Here is a 22,220-nt window from a genome sequence, read left to right on the forward strand (position 1 = left end):
CACACATCGGTGGGCGCTTTCAGTAAGCTCCCGTTCAGGCGCAGTGAAATGCAGAGGCAGAGTTAGCCGACGCCACGATGGAGTCGCAATACAAGTTTTTTATGTATTTTCCTGTCGCCCAAATATCGAGTTTATCAGACGCAGCAAACTACACAACGCTTCCTCAGCGAAAGAACGTCTACCTCGGGGAGACTCTCCAGTTTCTGCTGGTGTTGCGGTTTCGGGGCTTAACGGACAGAGACGCTGGTGCTCTGTCTTGGAAGGACCTGGGGGGTTCTTTGTGCGCTCTGGCGAGCGTGTGCGCCGCGGAGAGCTGGCGGCAGACACCGGCTGAGCAGTGTGACCGCATGAGCAGCTGCAGTGAAGACAGCGAGGATGTAGAGTGTAGGACCGCAGAACAGAGCGGAAGAAGACGGGGGGACAAGCAGACCTTCACACAGTGTCACCGACTCCTCAGTCATAAATGCTCACCCAGTAGTGCAGCGATGCACAACGACACAGAGCAAGCCAAGGTAAAATAAGCCAGTACTGAAGAAGAGGAAGTCCATAGATTTACACATATCTAATGTTTCTGCAGAACTGTCATCACTCATTATGTTACCTACAACGAGACAGGAACTATGTAGTTTTTAAGTAACCTACACATATGTCCTAATTAGATAAAAAAAAAAAAAACAGAGGGTGGTTTAGATTGTCTGTACTCGAGTAGAAGTGCAGATACTACTAGTAAAAAAATACTCCAGTAAAAGTTACAGTACTGATTCAACTTATTTACTTGAATAAAAAAAAGTAAAGGCTCTAAATGTGCTCAAAGTAAGGAAGTAAAGGAGGACGCTGAACCCTGTGCTATATGAACATAACGATAGAATAATATCAGTAGAGGGGAACACAAACTTTAGTCTATTTCTGATTCTAATTATACTCAGCTTGAGTCTGAAGAAAAAGGAAAATCAAATCTATTTGCTGTTGCCTCCATTGTAGAGGGGACTTTGCCTGTAAACAGGAAGTCAGAGGTTAAAGTGGGTTCAGCAGGTGGGGAACCTAAAACTGGTTGTCATGGCTCAGTGTGGGGAACTGAATCAAACTCACACTCATCTCTCCTGAGAGCTCCAGTCTTAGTGTGCAGGCTGTGATCAGCTGACCTGCTGCTCTCTGTGGATGGACACACCTGGATTCAACCAGATGTGAGCAGATGTTTCATCCTCCACAGTTTATACTGTCTTTATACTAGATGCTATAAAACTGGTATCAAGGAGTTCATCAGTGGATCTAAGCTCATCAAATTCATGTGACTCTCTGCGACATGTGATGTAAGCTAACTGTGGTCATGAACCCACAGCCACTGTGCACCAGGCACACACTGTTCTTTACTTTAAGTCCTCACAGTGCAGCAAACTAACCTGCAGAGGGTTTTCATGCATATAACAGTTAGTCTGCCTTAGTTTGATTTGCAGCATGTTTCAAAATTTAAAAAAAAGTCACATGTACAAACAAAGTATCTCGTTTTAAAAAATCCCGCCGAGCATCCTCACCTTTAAATGTAAGCTCTCTTCTTCCTGCCATGTCCTGTCTGTCTGAGTGAAGTTAGCTCTTTCTTTTCTCTCCCTGTCAAATAAGCAGCTGGACCTTTAGCCGCAACACACTGCTACACAAACTGTGCAAAAACAATTTGTGTGTTTGCAGAAATGCTGCATTTGGAATGACCTTCAGTAACACATTACTCCCTTTATGTTCACTCATCTTCTGTGGGGCTGACTAGATGCTGAAGCCCTGCAGCTTGTGAAGCCCAGTTTTAACCCCTGACTTTGACACACTTCAGCTCTTTTATGCATCATCTGGTGACGATTACACAACAGGACTGCCATGCACGTGTTACTGTTTAGACTTAAATCATGATGATGATGTTTGGAGGCTCGCAGTAACAAATAATAACTCCTCTTGAATGCAAAGTAATGAGCCTGTTTTTGAAAATGTGAGGAGTAAAAGTAAAAGGTTACTTTTAGAAAGTAGTACAAAAACACTCTCAGCACTCTCCTGTCTAGTCCCTATTGTCACAACCCGTCTGCGGGTCAGGAGATGGCATGGACGAGGCACTTGCTCCCCACCAACACCCACGCAGGCACAGGAAACAATCACTGGTCATTACATGGCATTTATTTACAAAGTAATGAGGCAAAAACAACAGAACAGGAGTGTCAACACTTCAGGGTGAGCCGAGGCCAAAATAGTACATAAAACAAAGCTAAGGTCTGATGGATGCCAACATACATGACCGCACAGAGGAAAGGAACCAAAATAAAGACAGAGTCTGACCTCCTGTCCAAAAACAGGAGAAAACGATGTGTTCAACGTAACGGCAGCTCACCCACTCCACTTCCTCAGGTGATCAGCTGTTAGGGGAAGCGTGTGAAGCGCTCCAGGCTTTATATATAAGGCTGGAACCAGTCATTCAGGAGCCGTACATCCATGCACCAGTCGCAGCAGGGCACCTGCACAGTTGAATTACCATAACATGCAGAGTTAAAAGAGCTGCTACAACAAACTGTTCAAGAAAAAACACAAACACATACAACAAATGATTGTAAAACTATTCTTTAAATTTTAATTTATCAGCTGTTGTAAATGTCTATACATAAATATCTGCAAACAGAAAACTGAAACACATACATTATTTTCCACCACAATTAAAGCTAAACTAGCATTAAGCGAGTTTTGTTTTTTCCAGAATTACCTGTGATGGCAGCTGTTAGATATCGTACTGTTGTGACTGATTGTTTAACTCAGTCCATATTATTTTATTTATTTAAACAAAAAAATTGTCTTATGTTGATCTCCTGCAGTCTGCTTGGGTGTTGGAAGACCAGCTTATCTTCTGTCTCACTGTCTCTTTGGACAAGCTGCCAGTCAGTACACGTAAAGCCAAGGTTGGACACACCTGTATGCATGTACACGTAGTTTGTGTGTGTGTGTGTGTATAGATGTAGATAGATTGACAGCGCTGCAAACCCTCGGCCTTCTCTCAGTGAGCTTCATGCTGTCGTCACCTGACATGTTTCCCCTCACAGGTGTGCCTGTCAGGGTTCATTTGTTGAATTGCCTTCTTAATGAGGTTGGGACCATCAGGTGTGTTGTGCAGCAGTCAGGTTGGTGCACAGCTGACAGCCATATTTGACAACTGTTAGAATTCATATTATGGCAAGAACCAATCAGCTGAGAGAAACAACAGCCCATCATTACTGAAGGTCAGTCAGGCTGTAAAACTGCTAAAACTTTGAATGTGTCCCCAAGTGCAGTCACAAAAACCATCAAGACCACGATGAAACTGTCTCACATGAGGACGCCCCAGGAAAGGAAGAGCAGGAGTCCCCTCTGCTGCTGAGGATACATTCATCCGAGTCACCAGCCTCAGAAATCACAGCAGCTCAGATAGATGCCACACAGAGCTCCAGTAGCAGACACATCTCTACATGTTCAGAGGAGACTGTGTGAATCAGGCCTTTATGGTCAAACAGCTGCTGAGAAACACAAGGAGTGGACATTAGACCAGAGGACATCTGTGCTTTGGTCTGATGGGTCCTGGCCTCCACAGTCACCTGACCTAAACCCAGTGTGGATGGTTTGGGATGAGATGGAGCTCAGAGTGAAGGCAAAGGACCAACAAGTGCTCAGCATCTCTGGGAACTCCTTCAAGACTGTTGGAAACCATTTCAGGAGACGACCTCATGAAGCTCATGGAGAGAACGCCAAGAGTGAGCAAAGCAGGAATCAAAGCAAAGGCTGTTTGGAAGAAGCTGAAACATCAAACATGTTCTGAGTTATTTCACACTTTTTTGTTTACTACAGAATTTCACATGTGTTCATTCATAGCTCTGATGCCTTCAGTAAAGGGAATTTAAATGGTGTAAAAAAACGTAAACATGTATTGTATAGGTTATATATTTGTTAGTGTTTGTTTGAACTGTGCTTATTATTCCTAAATGGTACAAAACTGTTCAAAAGTCTTGACCCATCCCTGATTTCTTTATACACTCAAACAAATTACAGGAACACTTTTTAATCAAAGTAATTAAATAAATTCAACCCTTGGTATCTGGTCAGTTAAGTCGCAGAGGGGATTTTTAATCGGTTTCAGTTGCTTTGGTGTTAATTACATTAACTACAGGCCTACTAGAGGGCCAATAACGAGACCACTCCATCCATCTATCCTTTAATTTTCTTCCACAAATCTGTGACCGGGTCACGGGGGCAACAGCCTAAGCAGAGAAGCCCAGACCTCCTGCCACCTCCTCTAGCCTATCCCGTGGAACACTAAAGCGTTCGCAGACCTGTAGAAACATATAATCTCTCCAACATGTCCTGTGTCTGCCCTCGAGGCCTCCACCTGGTAGGACATGTCTGGAACACCTCACCCAGGAGGCACCCAACTCCTGAACAACCTCAACTCCTTTTGATATCGAGGAATGATGGCTCTACCTCTCGAATGGCCGAGCTCGTCACACTGTGTCTAGCAGCCCTTCAGATTAAGCTCGTTTCCGCTGCTTGTGTCCCAGATCACGTTATTTGGTCACTACCTACAGCTTGTGACCATAGGTGAGGGTAGGGACGTAGACTGACTGATAAATCGAGAGCTTTGTTTTTACACTCAGCTTTCTTGCCACCACAAGAGACCGGTACATCGTCTGCATCAGTGCAGCCGCAGCACCAATCAATCTAACGATCTTCTGCTCCCCTCTCCTCTGACTTGTGAACAAGACCCTCAGATACTTAAACTCCACCACTTGGGCAGGAACTTGTCACTGACCTGGAATGGGCTCTCCGCCCTTTGCCAGCTGAGGTACATGGCCTCAGACTTGGAGGTGCTGATAAAAACCAATTCATTTACCTCTTAACAGGTTCACCCTGAGTGGATGTGGCAAATGTGAAAGTTATGGAGAAGCCATGGGGAATGTTATGCTGCCTGTATTAATGCTCAGCATGACTGGTTTGTTTGTAGGTTAAGGAATGGGCAACCTCATCCATGGAGGGATGCACATCCCTCTACAAGCTAGGCAACGGCAGCTTGATGGCCGTTTGGTGTCAGAGTGAAATCTTTGGAGCCACTGTCAGATGATACGCTGGTGTAGCAGGTCCTGGGTTTCTTGTGTTGCACCAGAATGGTCACATGGTCTCATGTGACAAGAGTATGATGAAGGAACTGATACTATTGACCAGCCCCCACACATGCCTGACCTAAATCTAGACATTGTTTCGGTCAATCTGAGACTATGCACCTGAGACGATCCAGCTCAGTGATACCCTGGATCAGTTCTGCCTGATATTGTCAGGCTTGCACACTACTGAGTAGCAATGTTATTATAATCAACCAAAACTAAACTAAAAACAAAAACTAGATGACAAATTTTTTAAAACCAAACTAAAGTAAAAAGGGGAGTAAAAGCATACCTGAAGAGAAAAACACACAATGGAGTACATCATGGATCAGCCTCCTCGGAGCCCGCATCGTCTTTACAGAGAACAGCAGCAGCCAACAACCCTGGAAGACCTCTGGAAAGCCCTTCAAGAAGCCCGGAAAAATCTTTGTGAAGACAGAAATGACAAGAAAGCTTATCTTATCTACAAACTCTTGTTTTTGCCTTATTTCCACTGTGGTGGACTCCACTCACACGCAGGAAGTGTGTTGCTGAGTTTTGTGGTACGATGTTTGCAGTTGTTGTTAGTTCAAGAATAACGTTGGAGTGAGAAACGTTGGCGTGTGAGAGCTCTCGTCTGTGTTTACCTCCACATTGGTGACCCCTGACTCGAACATGTTAGGAGCCGAGGATGACGACGCTCCAGCAGCTGCTGGCCCTCTGCCTCCTGCTGCAGCTGCGTCTGCTGTGGCGCATAAGCTGCCGGATCCCCGGGAGGCTGGAGGTTCAGTTCGCCCTTTGCAGCGTCTCAGGGACAAGGCTGGCACTGGCAGTCAGGAAAAGCTGCAGACAACTTGAGTTTCAGTAAAACTTTATGTATTTATGTATAAGGTCGATCGGGGCTCAAAGAGTTGGCAGTTCGTCTTGTAACCGGAAGGTTGCCAGTTCGAGCCCCGGCTCAGACAGTCTTGGTCGTTGTGTCCTTGGGCAAGACACTTCACCTGCCGCCTACTGGTGTTGGTCAGAGGGGCCGATGGCGCGATATGGCAGCTTCACTTCTGTCAGTCTGCCCCAGGGCAGCTGTGGGTACAACTGTAGCTGCCTCCACCAGTGTGTGAATGTGAGAGTGAATGAATAGTGGAATTGTAAAGTGCTTTGAGGGCCCCGAAAAGCGCTGTATAAATGCAATGCATTATTATTATTATTTCCAATTTTCCTAACAAAGTGTAAGAAATTAACGGTGGCTTAAGACTTTTGCATAGTACCCTGTATGATGAACTCTAGAGGTGGAACCTGTAGTTGAATGCCTCTCTGTGATGACAGATTGTAGTCACTGTGTGGAAGCAGATGGAGGAAAATGCAGAATTAAGGGAGCTTGGCTACCTGACTCTGCTGCAGTTTAGGAGTCCAACATGCACCTTCAGACAAGATCTTAGCACCTTCAAGACACAAGGTAAACACGCCATCTCTCAACATACTGAATGAGCTCTGTGTGTCACAAGAGTTAAAAAGGATTGTAAAACCTACAACTAATGAGGTTATAAGACTAGGAAACCAGTATCTGTCCCATTGGATTACATATAAATTATAATTCCATTGTCCAGTCTGATAGTAAACAAACACCATGGTTTCCTCTTTCCTAGTCAGCACTACCCTGGATGTTCTTCCACCTCCCAGTGTCCAGTGTCGACAGATGACTGTTTCTGGAAAACATCTGACCGTCCTCAAGGGTAGAACAGCAGCTCATGCACACACAGACACAAAACTTGGACTTTTATTATTTTTTTAATTGTATTTTCCCAAATCTGGATCTCTCCTAAACGACAGCTACCTGTCTCAGTATTAAGTGAAACAGCAGCCGCTATATCATGACCCTTAAACTAAAGCAGCTACGTGTAATGTTGATCATTAACCATGTCAGACGCCACACAGTTAAGCGCCATGATTCATTACTAAACAATGTGATACGTGGTTTCAAATCCCTTTTGTTATTATTGAATTGCCATTTTTTCATCATACACTTCTCAAATGAATATTTGAGTGTTTCTTAGTTTTAGGCAAGTGTCTCATTTTTCCCCGCATAGTTAGTCAAGTAAGAAATTCGTTGCCAGGAGTAGTCCTAACATAAACCCAAACGGGTTTAAATACGGTTTAAATGCCCCAGTAGGGGGCAGCCCACTGGGGTTTAAATAGGGTGTAATTACTTGTGACTTGCCACTATTTGATTTTAGAGCTTAAGTAGCCTCTTGGATGTGAAACGTCTTCAAGAAACTTAAAGAAGCCCAGCTGGTTGCTTTCCGAGCTCCTTAGAATCATCCATCACATAGTCCTGCCTCATTTTTGTGTAATCAAAGTAAACGTCTGTCACGCTTCCTTCATCTGATTTTTACTGCATTTTAAACTTGTTCAAAATGAACAAGGGAAACAGAATGAATATACACAATATACAATATTATTCTGTTAAACATAGCAAAAATTGGGAATTTGAATGGTCCAGAAAACTGCATCAAGTTAGCAAAACATCAAAATGATGCAATTGTACCTAGAAGTACAATAAACAGCTAATGATTAGTGGGTTACTTTTTCCTCAGTGATGAACTGCAGCTCACAGGACAGAATGTGTGTCAAAGATGTGAAGATTCTTCCAAACTATAACTCGTCTTACCTTCCCATGATGCCTGATGGCTCAGTTCTCGTAGTCGACAATGTCTGGTAAGTACATAAGCACTCGGTGTGCAAATGCTTTGTAAGCAGGGAAGAAATTGGCAAGTTGTTTTCTGTGTTCTTTAGCCTCCTAATGAGCATAACGGTTTATACTTTCTATTAAAGCCACCAGTCAGCGGAGATCACCATGGCTTCATTCTGTCGGATAGACAACAAATCATCACATTTACCTTGTATGCTTAATGCCCTGGAGGAGCAGACCTTCATTTTTCAGCTGCAGCTACAAGAGAAAGAAGAACAGCAATCCAGCAAGGTGAGAAGGCTCAATGGCGAGTGTGTCGTTACTTTTTTAAAACCAGTGCAATTTTGTGAAAACAAGTTTTAGTGCAAAGTTAAAGCTGCCAAATGATTACAATAAATAGTAAGGAAGTAAAGTTTATTTATATATTACCTTTCACAGACACGTGTCACAAAGTGCTTTACAAGGTAAAAACACAATCCAGTCATAAATACATCATAAAAACTCTGTTCCAATTAAAAGCTTTTGGAAATAAACACGTCTTTAGCTGCTTTTTGAAGGTCTCCACTGAGTCCAGACATAGTAGAAATAAAGGAAGTGATTGTTCCAACAATTTGCTTGCACTAAATTATTTTGCATAAACCGTGATTTATATATAATTTACAGACGTGGACAAAATTCTTGGTACCCTTCAGTCAATGAACGAAAAACTCACAGAAATAACTGTAATCTGACAAAAGTATAAGTAAATCCAAATTCTATGAATGTTAACCATTGAAAGTCACACATTGCTTTTTAACCATACTTGAACAGAATTATTTAAAAAAAAAAATGCATGAAACAGACCTGGACAAAAACGATGGTACCCACAACTTAATATTTTGTTGCACAACCTTTTGAGGCAAACACTGCAATCAAGCGATTCCTGTAACTGTCAATGAGACTTCTGAACCTCTCAGTAGGTATTTTGGCCCACTTCTCCTGATCAAACTGCTCCAGTTGTTTCCAGTTTGAAGGGCGTCTTTTCCAGACGGCATGTTTCATCCAAAGATGCTCAACAGGATTGAGGTCCGGGCTCATAGAAGGCCACTTTAGAATAGTCCAGTGTTTTCCTCTTAGCCATTCTTGGGTGTTTCTGTGTGTTTTTGGGTCATTGTCCTGTTGCAACACCCCTGAGACCAAGCTTTCTGACACTGGCCAGCACATTTCTCTCTAGAATACCTTGACAATCTTGAGATTTCAATGTACCCTGCACAGATTCAACCCCAGAGGACGCCCCAGAACATAACCGAGCCTCCTCCATGTTTCTTTTCTAGAATTGCTTCATTTTTCTGTCAGTGAACATAGAGCTCATGTGTCTTGGCAAAAAGTAAAATTTTGGTCTCATCTGTCCACAGGACATCTTCCCAGAAGCTTTGTGGCTTGTCAACATGTAGTTTGGCAAATTCCAGTCCGGCTTTTTTATGATTTGTTTTCAACAATGGTGTCCTCCTTGGTCATCTCCCATGTAGCCCACTTTGGCGACGGATGGTGCGATCTGACACTGATGTTCACTGAGCATGAAGTTCACCTTGGATCTCTTTAGAAGTCTTTCTGGCTCTTTTGTTACCATTCAGATTATCCGTCTCTCTCTGTCATCAATTTTCTTCCTACGGCCACGTCCAGGGAGGTTGGCTACAGTCCCATGGATCTTAAATTTCTGAATAATATGTGCAGCTGTAGTCACAGGAACATCTAGCTGCTTGGAGATGGTCTTATAGCCTTTACCTTTAACATGCTTGTCTATGATTTTCTTTCTAATCTGCTGAGACAACTCTTTCCTTTGCTTCCTCTGGTCCATGTTGAGTGTGGTACACACCCTGTCACCAAACATGACATAGGTAGGTGGGATCATAGAGTCATAATTCTCCCTCACAGACAGAATTATGACTTTGTTTTCTGCTTGGCCATCACCTAAGGATTTACATCCCTGATAAACAGGAGTCTCACTATCTGTTTAACCTCTCCCATAACACTGGCCTCACTGCGTCAAGTGTGTGTGTGTAGAGCATAAGGCCCATTTGTAGTGCACATGCATACAACTAAGTGACAGGAGTGCTCTTGCTATACTAAAGGGAGAAAATTATATTACTATTACTAATGGGATACGATAAAAATGTATGATTAATACATCAGAAAAGAAATCTGGTCACCACCGTTTATATTACAGAGGTTAGAACATGCCATAGGAATTAAAGGTATTGTGCCTTTTCTGTTTACTTTATACATGCTTCCCTTAGCCTGTGTTATTCAAACTCTTGCAGTCTCAGGCGCCTGCTCTGTCCACCAGTAGCTGGGGATTCACTCCTCTAGTATTCCTGCTGATTCCTTTCTGTGCGCTGCTCATGTATTGAACCATATGCCTGTTCAGCCTCCGATATGATGCCTGACAGGAGCTTACATGTGGTGCTGAGGCAGGTTATCATGCTTGCTGTATTTCTTTCTACTTCAATACCGATAACTTCCCTCCACGCTACCTTGATCTTGACCTCTAGTCTCCTTCTCCAGGGTACTGAAGGGTATTGATTAGTCTCAGTGATGGTTACAGTAGGAACTGTCCGTAGTGCTGCATTCACATCATCTAGTAGACCTTCAGAGAGTACTTCACGTAATCTTGGTAACCGAATACGGAGGGTCCAAATTTAAAGCTTCACCAGGATCCTACCTTTCAGGTCAGTTTCTCTCACACTCAACGCTCCTTCTTCCATCGTACCTGGGCTTGGTACCCAAGCTCGGGTGGGGGTGATGATGATATCTCCCCCCAACTTGTCTTCCTGGCTCCCCCTTGCCGTAGCTTGTGTGTTGTACCTCGTCAGTCTCTAGCTGTGACAGCAGTTCCTTCCTCCAAATGTTGGAACGCTGAGTTAGTAGTTGTTTTGCTGACAATCTGGATGCTGGAGATACCAGAGGTCCAACATCCTGTTCATGTAACCTCTTCTCCTGGGGTTACTTCTCATCTCTTGCCGACTTGAGCCTTCTTGTTTCAGTACACTTTTCATCAGTATCCTGGCTCCTCAACACCTGACAGGGACCTTGTTAATCCTGGCGATGGTATGGTATGGTTTCACTTTTCTCTTGCCCATATCCGAGGTAAGCTTGGTTAGCATGGGGCATCTAGCCTAGGGACCTTATCCCACCTGTAAAAACTGAAAATTTAATGAGGATGCATGGAAATCACATGGAAACACCATACCTCATAATGCCTCTCATCACCTTGTCACTTCTCTGCCCTCTATGGGGCTTTCAGTCTGAAGCCTCCTGGAGAGTCCAATGTGAGAGGTAGAGGGGTCAAAGAGGTTTTAATTATTAAATAATGTTGTTGTCTTTTCATAGGGTTTGGAAGTCCCATTGTTGGCTGTCCTACAGTGGCACAGTCCAGTACATCCTGCCATGAGGTAACTATTTGTCTTCTTGATGAGGTATTTCTGTAGCAGTAGCAGTACATAACAATCCTGGAGCAGTACTGTCTGCATGTACTGTGTATATGAAACGACTGCTGTATATTTTAAAGTAATTACAGCCGCTGCTTGCATCCAGTAAAGGATGTCAAACAGACTTAAATTTCCCTTTGAGTTTTTATTTATCTTTTTGCTTAGTGTGGTCTACAAATAAAGATCATACGAGTTTATTTAACAGAAATAACATGAATTTCCCAGTTGATCACTATTTCACATGAGTCACTAGAGGGCACCAAAGGATCATCAAAAGGCTGCAGGCTTCTAAATACAAATAACCTTTAATATATACATATATATATATATATATATATATAGAGAGAGAGATCTATAATCCTTTATTTTTGGATCTACGGCACTCTATTATGTTATTTGACTGAACACAAACATATAACAGGATTTAGAGAAAATTAATATAAAAATAAATTGATTAATTTCACCAACTGTGGCAAAATAAATTTTTTAAACAATTTAAGAGATGATATTTATATGACTTACAGAATTTGTTGTTTAACATCTATTTTAAATAACAACTGAGTGCGTGTTTGCACCCTTAGCGCAGACTGTACATACAGTGGGGCAAAAAAGTATTTAGTCAGCCACCGATTGTGCAAGTTCCCCCACTTAAAATGATGACAGAGGTCAGTAATTTGCACCAGAGGTACACTTCAACTGTGAGAGACAGAATGTGAAAAAAAAATCCATGAATTCACATGGTAGGATTTGTAAAGAATTTATTCGTAAATCAGGGTGGAAAATAAGTATTTGGTCACCTCAAACAAGGAAAATCCCTGGCTCTCACAGACCTGTAACGTCTTCTGTAAGAAGCTTTTCTGTCCCCCACTCGTTACCTGTATGAATGGCACCTGTTTGACCTCATCATCTGTATAAAAGACACCTGTCCACAGCCTCAACCAGTCAGACTCCAAACTCCGCCATGGCCAAGACCAAAGAGCTTTCGAAGGACACCAGGAAAAGAATTGTAGACCTGCACCAGACTGGGAAGAGTGAATCTACAATAGGCAAGCAGCTTGGTGTGAAAAAATCAACTGTGGGAGCAATCATCAGAAAATGGAAGACATACAAGACCACTGATAATCTCCCTTGATCTGGGGCTCCACGCAAGATCTCATCCCGTGGGGTCAAAATGATCATGAGAACGGTGAGCAAAGATCCCAGAACCACACGGGGGGACCTGGTGAATGACCTGCAGAGAGCTGGGACCAAAGTAACAAAGGTCACCATCAGTAACACACTACAACGGCAGGGAATCAAATCCCGCAGTGCCAGACGTGTTCCGCTGCTGAAGCCAGTGCATGTCCAGGCCCGTCTGAAGTTTGCCAGAGAGCACATGGATGATACAGCAGAGGATTGGGAGAATGTCATGTGGTCAGATGAAACCAAAGTAGAACTTTTTGGTATAAACTCAACTCGTCGTGTTTGGAGGAAGAAGAATACTGAGTTGCATCCCAAGAACACCATACCTACTGTGAAGCATGGGGGTGGAAACATCATGCTATGGGGCTGTTTTTCTGCCAAGGGGACAGGACGACTGATCCGTGTTAAGGACAGAATGAATGGGGCCAAGTATCGTGAGATTTTGAGCCAAAACCTCCTTCCATCAGTGAGAACTTTGAAGATGAAACGAGGCTGGGTCTTCCAACATGACAATGATCCAAAACACACCGCCCGGGCAACAAAGGAGTGGCTCCGTAAGAAGCATTTGAAAGTCCTGGAGTGGCCTAGCCAGTCTCCAGACCTCAACCCCATAGAAAATCTGTGGCGGGAGTTGAAAGTCCGTGTTGCTCGGCGACAGCCCCAAAACATCACTGCTCTTGAGAAGATCTGCATGGAGGAATGGGCCAAAATACCAGCTACTGTGTGTGCAAACCTGGTAAAGACCTATAGTAAACGTTTGACCTCTGTTATTGCCAACAAAGGTTATGTTACAAGTATTGAGTTGTATTTTTGTTATTGACCAAATACTTATTTTCCACCCTGATTTACGAATAAATTCTTTACAAATCCTACCATGTGAATTCATGGATTTTTTTTTCACATTCTGTCTCTCACAGTTGAAGTGTACCTCTGGTGCAAATTACTGACCTCTGTCATCATTTTAAGTGGGGGAACTTGCACAATCGGTGGCTGACTAAATACTTTTTTGCCCCACTGTACATGGATCATGTATGTGGCTGCACTACATTAGACCTTTGACCACTATGCATTGCTGTAGAAGGACAGCGATTGCTCAACGAACGCTAGCAGGAGTAACACTGCGATTAGCACTGCAAGAGTTCAGTTCCAGCGCCTGGGGCCTTCCTGTGTGGAGTTTGCGTGGGTTCTCTTCCTCCCACAGTCCAAAGACCAAAGTTTAGTGGGATTAAGTTAACTTATAATTCTAAATTGCCCATAAGTACGACTGTGAGTGGGAATTGTTGTCTGTCTCTATGTGTTAGCCTTGCGATAGACTGGTCGACCTGTCCGGGGTGTACCCTGTCTCTCGCCCTGTGGTAGCCGAGCTAGGCTCCTGCCCCCCGTGACCCTGACAGGGATAAGCACTTTGTATCATTTTGTGTGCCTTTATGTGTGAAATACAAAATGTATTAAAAAGAAACCAAAACAATCTCCGTATAAGAACATTAAATGACCTTTTTCTGTTTATAATTGTATAGAATTGAAATTGTAGTCTTGTTGTGCCATTTGTTTTCTCTTATAAGAAGAATTCCTGCTATATGTTCTAATAGTAGAAATATAATACTTATCATGCTCTCTCCAGATGCATCTCTACTTGTTACTCGATACCCAGTGTTCACTTAAATCGTCCAGAGATGGTGATGATGGCGTCCTGCCCAAGGACCGTCAGGCCTCAACAGCACTTCTGGGTGAAATATACGCTGCTCAACAATTTGCAAGATTTCCTTGCTGTTCGTCTGATATGGAATTCAGAGGGTGAGTATCAAATCCTACAGACACTTCCTAGTGTGTGGGAATAATTATGTGCTCCCTCTCCTGAATCTGGAAGTTTGCTCACTTACAAAGAATTGAGTCTTTCATTTTAATGGAGAGACAGAATATCAACCAAAAATCCAGAAATAAAAACACATTGTAAATTGATTTACACCAAGCAAATACTTGGTGGAGAAACCCTTGTCACTGCGAGCGCAGTGGTAAGACTTTTCTTATCACCAGGTTTCCACAATCTCAGCAGGGATTTTGGCATGCTCTGGTTCAGATCTCCTGGCTGCTGCTTTGCATTTCAAAGTTTCACCTCCTTCTTTAGCCGATCCAACCCCCATTTTCAAAATGGGAGCAAAACTGTAAATGTGTAATGTTGCCACTGCTGTGTATTTGTGTCTGGCTAAATAAGCCATATGCAGAACACGGGCTAGGTTCTGTCTATGAATGTGCTGCAGTGGTGGTTTGAAGGGCACCCCCCCCCCCCCCCCCCCCCACCTGAGCATTGTGCTCTATTGCTAGTGAAGCATAAATGGCTGCACCTTGCTAAGAACCAAAGCCAATTCTGTGTTTTTCTTGATTTTCCAAGTTACTGGAACGCGCACAGCTCACGGGACATCACACATTCCAGTTCCAACATCCAACTTTTGAGACAAATTAAACACATTGCCTAAGTACTGCAGGCACCAAGCTCTTATTATAGCTCTTATCAATATTTCTATGGCATGGTTCCTGTTTTTAATGGTCAGAATCACTGAACTGCTGCTCTTCTATTCAAATGCTTCATACATAGGCTACGTTCACACTGCGCATCAAATCCGACGTTTTTGACCCTATGTGACCCATATATATATATATATATATATATATATATATATATATATATATATATATATCATGGCTAAAGCACTTCTGGATGGATGCAAACTGCATTTTGTTGCCCTGTACCTGTGCATGTGCAATGACAATAAAGTTGAATTCTATTCTATTCTATTCTATTCTATTCTATGGTATGACAGTGTGAACGGCACAAATCCGAAATTTTCAAATCCGATCTGGGTCACTTTCGTATGTGGTACTGAATGTTTTAGAAAGCGACTGCTGTTTGAACGGTCATGTCATATTAAATCCGTCTTTTATGTCCCTGACATGAGACAGACACCAATTATCAGCGCCGGAGAAGACAAATGAGAAAGCATGGCGGCAGAAACTGGAGACGGAGCGAGTCAATGGACAGAAACTGAGGTTTTGGACTTGATTAGAATATGGAGAGAAATTGATAGACTGCTGCAACAACACCTACTAGCTTCATAGCCACCATTTTTACTTCCGTAAACAGAGCGCGTTGTGTGTGACGTCTTCTTTTGCACATGCGGGCCACATTGAGGGTTCACACTAGAGCGCGTTTGCTGTCACATTTTATTTGTAGTGTGAACGAGCAGACAAAACAATCGGATTTGATAAAAAAAAAATCAGATTTGAGCATTAAGACCTGCAGTGTGAACGTAGTCTTAGATTCTTGAATTGGATAAATATTCTCTGCTTCAATCCTATATCGGATATCTAATCCATTCTAAATTCTCATTCTTCCCCCTGCTTATGTTTGTTACCTGCTCCTCACTGTCCATGCATCCATCTAGGAGGAAGTGAGCAGGATCCCAGTGTGGGAGCGGTTGTGTGCCAGTCTCCGCTCAACAACCTGGGCCAGTGTAAGAAAGGTTCCATACTGTCCTTCACTGTGGCCTTCCAGATTCTCAAAACTGGGATTTTTGAGGTACCAAAGGAAATAAGTTGTTAAATGTATTGACATTGTCGTAATATTAACAGTACACAAACCCAGCCCAGTAAATCCTGTTTATGCTCAGTTTAATGTTTGATCCTTGAAGAACTTTAAACCAGGAATTACTACACCGCTCATACTGCTGTATTGTTTTTATTTGGGACAGTTTTGCTTGACAAAAAATGTAAGTAATGGCTTTCCATCTTCCACATGTCTATGATAACGCGGTAGCTGAGCCAGCATATGAAGTTTACAGCTTCTGTGCCCGCACCGCCCACGGAGCCTCAGTCACCTTTGAAAAACACCTTCGAAGGACAAAGCCTGAGCCGATCAAAGAGCTTCCCCCACCACCAGCCATTTTGGTCAGTAAATCTCAGGTATGGAGGGTCATTGTACAAGACTGCGTCTCAAACTGTGGGGCATTGAGATACTTCCACTGGGGTGTGGGCGACAGGGAAAAAAAGTTTTTATTAAATGAGTAAAGTTAAGTTGAATTAATTGAAAACTGTAAAAAGGGAAGAAATTACCTTTTATCAACTTGGGTGGGCTCGGTGCAGCCATTCAGTCATGTCCCTCGGAGTGTCCTGTGCTGGGGGGTGTGGGTTGTCTGGCACATAGAAACAGGCCATCCAGTCCTTGTACAACCGTTTCTACAGTTTGGTCTGCAGCGATTGAACTTCGTCAGGCTCATTTCTGGGGGGCGTTGGACTGGAAGGCTTCCAGTTTGGTGGCCTCAAAATTTCATCTCTGATTTTGGAAGATGATGGTGTTCTGTTGGCTTGTGGTCATGAGCTTTGGGTTGTGACCAAGATCAAAGATACAAGCAGCAGAAATGAGCTTTCTCCAAAGGGTGGTTGCCCTTTCCCTTAGAGATGGTGAGAAGTTCAGTCATTCAAGAAGTGAAGAGTCGAGCTATTGCTTCTCCAATTGGAAATGAGCCGGGTCATTGTTTCGGGCATCTATAGGTTGCCTCAATGGCTCCTCTCAGGTCAGGTGTTCCAAGGTGTCCCACCTGGAGGAAACCCTGTGGCTGACCCAAGACAAACTGGTAAGACTATATCTCTCTGCTGCCATGGAAACGACTTGGCGTTCCCCTGAAAAAGCTGTGGGAGGTGGCTGGAGACTTCTCTGCTTAGGTTGTTTCCAGAAGAAGATGGATGGATGGAAATTCCTTTGAGTTATGTCAGATTTAAGCCAAATATGTTTGTATAAAAGATGATACACTTTTTAGAGACATTGTAGTAGTTATGCAAGATTGGAGACGCATTTAAGACAATCTTTCATATTGCAGTCCACAATGATGTCTGTGATATCTTTGTTCTAGGTCCAGGTCAGGCGCTATGGCAGAGCTCCAGACAACAACCTCTCCTGCAGGAACTGTTAATCGAGCCTCTCACCTGTCCCCCGATCCCAGCTTTGTTTCACTGGTAAAAATAGCCAAGAGAGAGTGTAAGGTGCTAGTGCTGGAATGAATCAAAGATGTACACAAAAGGTAGGAAACTTTGGTGCATGTACTGTTTAACATTACCTGTTTTATTTAGGTGAAACATTAACCGCCTTCTGTAGTTTAAATACTGCATTGCACAATCAAAATGGACTGGCTCTTAATGTTGTAAAAATAAGACAAAACTTAGGAAGCTGGAGTGAAATACGTTTCATGTTACTTAATATTCATGGTTAACATTCACCTTCTGGCTGTAGAAAAACAATACAACAAGCTATCACGGGACAAAAGGGGCAATCGTGGCTCAAGAGTTGGGAGTTTGCCTTGTAATCGGAAGGTTGCTGGTTTGACCCCCGGCTTGGACAGTCTCGGTTGTTGTGTCCTTGGGCAAGACACTTCACCTACCGCCTACTGGTTTGGGCCAGAAGGGCCGATGGCGCGATATGGCAGCCTCGTCTCTGTCAGCGCGCCCCAGGGTGGCTGTGGCTACAATGTAGCTGCCATCACCAGTGTGTGAATGTGTGTGTGGATGGGTGGATGACAGGTTGTGTCTTGCACTTTGGGGTCCTTAGGGACTAGAAAAGCGCTATACAAATACAGACCATTTACCATAAAGCAACACGACAGCCTAAAGAAGTGTTAGTAACCTTTGTCCAAGCTGACTGGAAGGAGCGGTTTGTTTCTAAGTAACTTTAGACCCCTAAAATTAATTGGAATGAAATTTGTATTTTGATTATTTGCCATCAAATGGATAGTGGTGAAAAATGTCCATCTATCAAAATGTAGACAAATGTAAATCTACTGCAAACTGATCTAAGGTTGGTACATTTCCTAGAAGCATTTTAAACTTCTTCTCACTCTGTTTCTCCGTTCAGGTGATCTGGACTGTGGGAGCTTATGACAAAAGCATCACTGTTCTGTGGCTGTGCTTCAACACAGAGCAGCTGTCTGATCTTTGTCTTCATGAAGAAGAAGCAACAGTCATTCTATAATAAATGGTAAAGATGGAGTCAGTGAATGGAATGAAACATGAGTCAGAGGACTGGTGCTGATGAGATTCTGATGTGAGCTCAGGTCAGTGGAGGGATACTTCTGTTTGTTACGCTTCTCCCTGATGACAAATTCCCTCCATCACATCAACATTTTTATTTACTTTAAACATTTTCTTCACACCTTTTAAAAATGTTTGGTTTTGCTAAAAGTGTTTAACGGTGTATAACTGTTCATACACGTCTCTGTTTATGCTTGAATCTGTTGGTTTCACTCGAGTTTCCTTTTAGCATCATTGAGTCAGGCTCAATAGCATAAAGTAAGCTCCAGTATGTTTCATGTCTCAAAATGTGGACGTGATAACAGAACTTTTTACGTTTTTGTAAAGAAATGTTTTTTGTTTTTGTTTTGTTTTGCATACTGTGTTGTCAACAGACCATAGTGTCATCACATTTCAATTAATTTAACTTAATCTTATTACAGTATCCATGTGGCCTTTATGTGTAACAATAAATATGTAATTACTCTATTTAACATGTCAAAGGTTTACAGCTGGTTTGTGGCTTCTTGCCTCAAACTTAAAGGATTTATGTCTTAAACTATTCTTATGTCAGCCTCTATGACAGACACTGACACTGATGGGCTAAAAGTTTTGTTTTATAGTAGGATCCAGTCAGAGTGTGTCAAGCCCTTGCAGTAGTTACTTATTTACTTTCAGTTTATATTATCTTTTGATTTAACTTCTAGCAGCACTGTCTAATATTTCAGACCTTCCTGCTGTGATATTTGCCCCCTCCTTCATTTCCTTCTTGTTCTTGATTTTATTAGACTTGCATGTTCCAGATCATAAAAAAGACGAGGATAACCAGAGTAAATATCCCAGCAGCTGAGCTGGCGGGCAGCGCAGACACTCAACTTTGTGAACGTGGACCAAAAATGGGTCCAATGCGGCTTAGAAACAGCTGCTTGATTATTTTTTTTACATAAAAAACATTAACAATTATAAAATCTGCACTTTAGTTGTGAATACAATTTTTGCTAACACTGATTTTATTGCACTATCATAAAACTGCTTTTTCAGTGCAGTAGAAAACGAGCGATACTGTAGGAGGCTGACAGTTTAAAGAGGACGTACAGTGGGATGCAAAAGTTTGTGCAACCTTGTTAATAGTCATTATTTTCCTGTATAAATCGTTGGTTGTTACAATAATTATTGCACACTTTCTGTAAATCCAATAAACTTCATCTCACTTCTCAAATATCACTGTGTGTGTCTCCTATAGGATATATTTAACTGACATTTTTTATTGTAACAACCAACAGTTTATACAGGAAAATAATCCCACTGTAACTCATTTTTATTGAGACTGAAGATGATTGCATGTGCGAGTGCATATTTGGAGTCATTGCACTGGTGGTACCAATGTCTTCGCTCATGGCATTGTTATGGATTAGAATCTGAGCATCTGCAGTGCCTAAACATTGTGCACAGTTTAGTAGAGATAAATGCAATCATAGGCTTACAATTAAAAAACTGACATAACAGTTACAGGTATGTGCAGTGACTGTCAGGGTCAGATGATGTAATACTTTGTGAATGTATTAGGGTATCATGGGGCATCAAAAGTTCTCATTCTCATAAGAACAGTTGTGTTCAGCACAGTGTACATAGGAAACAACATTCTGAATATGTGCAGCTGAGACTGTAATCTTAGTGAGTCTGTGCACAGCTGCTGGTTTTTTGTTTTTGTTAAAAGTATTGAGCGACCTTTCTAACAACGTAACCCAGTTTGGAAATATACGTTCTCTATGTTCTCTCTGGTTCTCTAGTGCAGCAAGTGTCATCAACCACACTGTGAGTGCTACACAGTACTTCCTGATTATTTAGTATTTTGTACCGTGTGAGAGACTATGAAGTCTGCTCTGTGCGTTTGTGTGTGCGTGCATAGATCGATCTAGATTCTTCTTTTTTATGACTGACTGTAAGTTTGAGCTTTCTTAATAAATTTGGGATGATTTTCATAGTGTCATCAGTTGTTCTACACTGTATAAAGCTGTGAATAAAAATATGTATAAAACTTCTGCAAAATATACTCTGTTCATACTTTCAGACATGTATTTTTAGTAGAGTTGACCAGCTGGTCATTAGTTAGATGGTCTCCCACGTTTTAGAGGCTAAACTTGTAAATATAGGAGTTTGTTTTTTAAATATATGAATAAAATCCTTTGCAGTCAGTGACCCTAAAATCTAGAGCTCATTTACATCATCAGATGCCCGTGACATGCTCTGGCAGGCTTTTATTGCCTTGCCTTCAGTTCCTGGGTTTTTCTGCATTGTTCTTTGATAAGAGGACAGTTGACTCGCTGGGCTCGTGAACAATTTCCTGTGTTTCGCCTTTAAAAACATTTAGCTTGCATTTACAGTATACTGTATAAGATAAAGGTCTAATCATCTCTTACTTTACTCAGATTGCACAGAGTGTATATTTGTTAATAATTTGAATTAGTTTGGATAATGATAAGTGTAAGTGTAAGATAATAGGGAATTTCAGTTTTTACTTTATAATTTTGTTTAGTGTAATATTTACAATTAAATAGTATTTTCTTTCCTTATTTAATTTTGACGTACTGTTCCTTTAATACATGGTAACCGTGGACGGGGGGAGCGTTCGCGAGTGTGGAGTAACGGGGCTTTAACTAGCTGTGGAGTCAAACAGTTTTCTTACCGTGTACAGGAACATTCAAACGGATCACTGTATTTCAAGACTGTGGAAATAAATGTTTGCCTGTTTGTTTTCAACTACAAGCGGACTTTGTTGATTATGTTCAACTGCACAAGGACATGCATATGGCCCGACTACCAGCTACTGCTTCCGCGGTAATAGTATACATTTTCCCCCATTTTCAGTGTGTTATAGCACTTTGCTGACTCTCCACAGTGATTAAAGCCCGGCACACTTCACATTCCACGGTGTTTCACAGATGATGATGTGCTTTGTATCACGAGGTGTTCCTTTCCTTCTCTATATTTTTATCTTCCCATCATTTAGATACAAGTTAAACTTTATTGTATCTGTCCAAAGACCTTTTCCAGAAATGTGCCACCCCTCTTACAAATGCTCTGAAAATGTTTGGACTCCATGTAAAAGGTAAATAAAAACAGAGCGGGCCAGTTTTGTAAAAACATGTATTATCCACAACAGAACTTCCAGTATTTAAAATGGATTTTTAAAAGTACAGTTTTTGGGAAAAATAATTTTAAATTTGATAACAGCAACATTTATCAAAAAAGAGGAGATATGGCAGCAGTGTTTCCTGTTCGTTCAACAGTCTGCAAATATTTCAGCACTGAGGTTTCTTTGAGAGGAATGTTGTCCTGTTCTTGTTTTAATATATGATTTTAGTGACTCCATCAGATTGTCTGGAGTTCATGTTTTCCAAAAAGAATAAAACATGTTTGATTTGCCTGAATACAGAATGGTTTTCTACTTTCAGTCGTTTTTTCCATGAGATTTGGTGCAGAGGGGACAGTGGTGTTTCGCTTTGCTGTCTCTCTCTACGCTGTTTCCAACCAGTAAAGACCAATAATTAAAATACATCTACTGTCTGGTTATTAGACAGCAGGTCAGTAATGGGCACGCTCTGAAGTAAAGACAGGGTGGAACTTATTACTCTGAAAAACTGTGGGCAAACACTACAAAAAGCACATACACATATAACTATTTATTTAATTAAACATTCA

General features: G+C 42.0%; 1 protein-coding gene across 1 annotated transcript; it reads left to right on the forward strand.

The window, feature by feature from the left end:
• On the forward strand, nucleotides 1–20,724 carry trappc14 (trafficking protein particle complex subunit 14). Its single transcript, XM_006808477.3, has 12 exons — nucleotides 1–512; nucleotides 2,841–2,924; nucleotides 6,453–6,582; nucleotides 6,773–6,859; nucleotides 7,721–7,841; nucleotides 7,959–8,106; nucleotides 11,185–11,246; nucleotides 14,086–14,258; nucleotides 15,905–16,038; nucleotides 16,276–16,421; nucleotides 17,369–17,536; nucleotides 18,364–20,724. The coding sequence occupies exons 1-11, from the start codon at nucleotides 78–80 to the stop codon at nucleotides 17,514–17,516; spliced, it is 1,668 nt and encodes a 555-aa protein (XP_006808540.2). The 5' UTR covers nucleotides 1–77; the 3' UTR covers nucleotides 17,517–17,536; nucleotides 18,364–20,724.
• The last annotated feature ends 1,496 nt before the right edge of the window (nucleotides 20,725–22,220 follow it).

Source organism: Neolamprologus brichardi, chromosome 3 (assembly GCF_056152115.1).
Source record: "Neolamprologus brichardi isolate AB-2024 chromosome 3, ASM5615211v1, whole genome shotgun sequence".
NCBI classification, from domain to species: Eukaryota; Metazoa; Chordata; class Actinopteri; order Cichliformes; family Cichlidae; genus Neolamprologus; species Neolamprologus brichardi.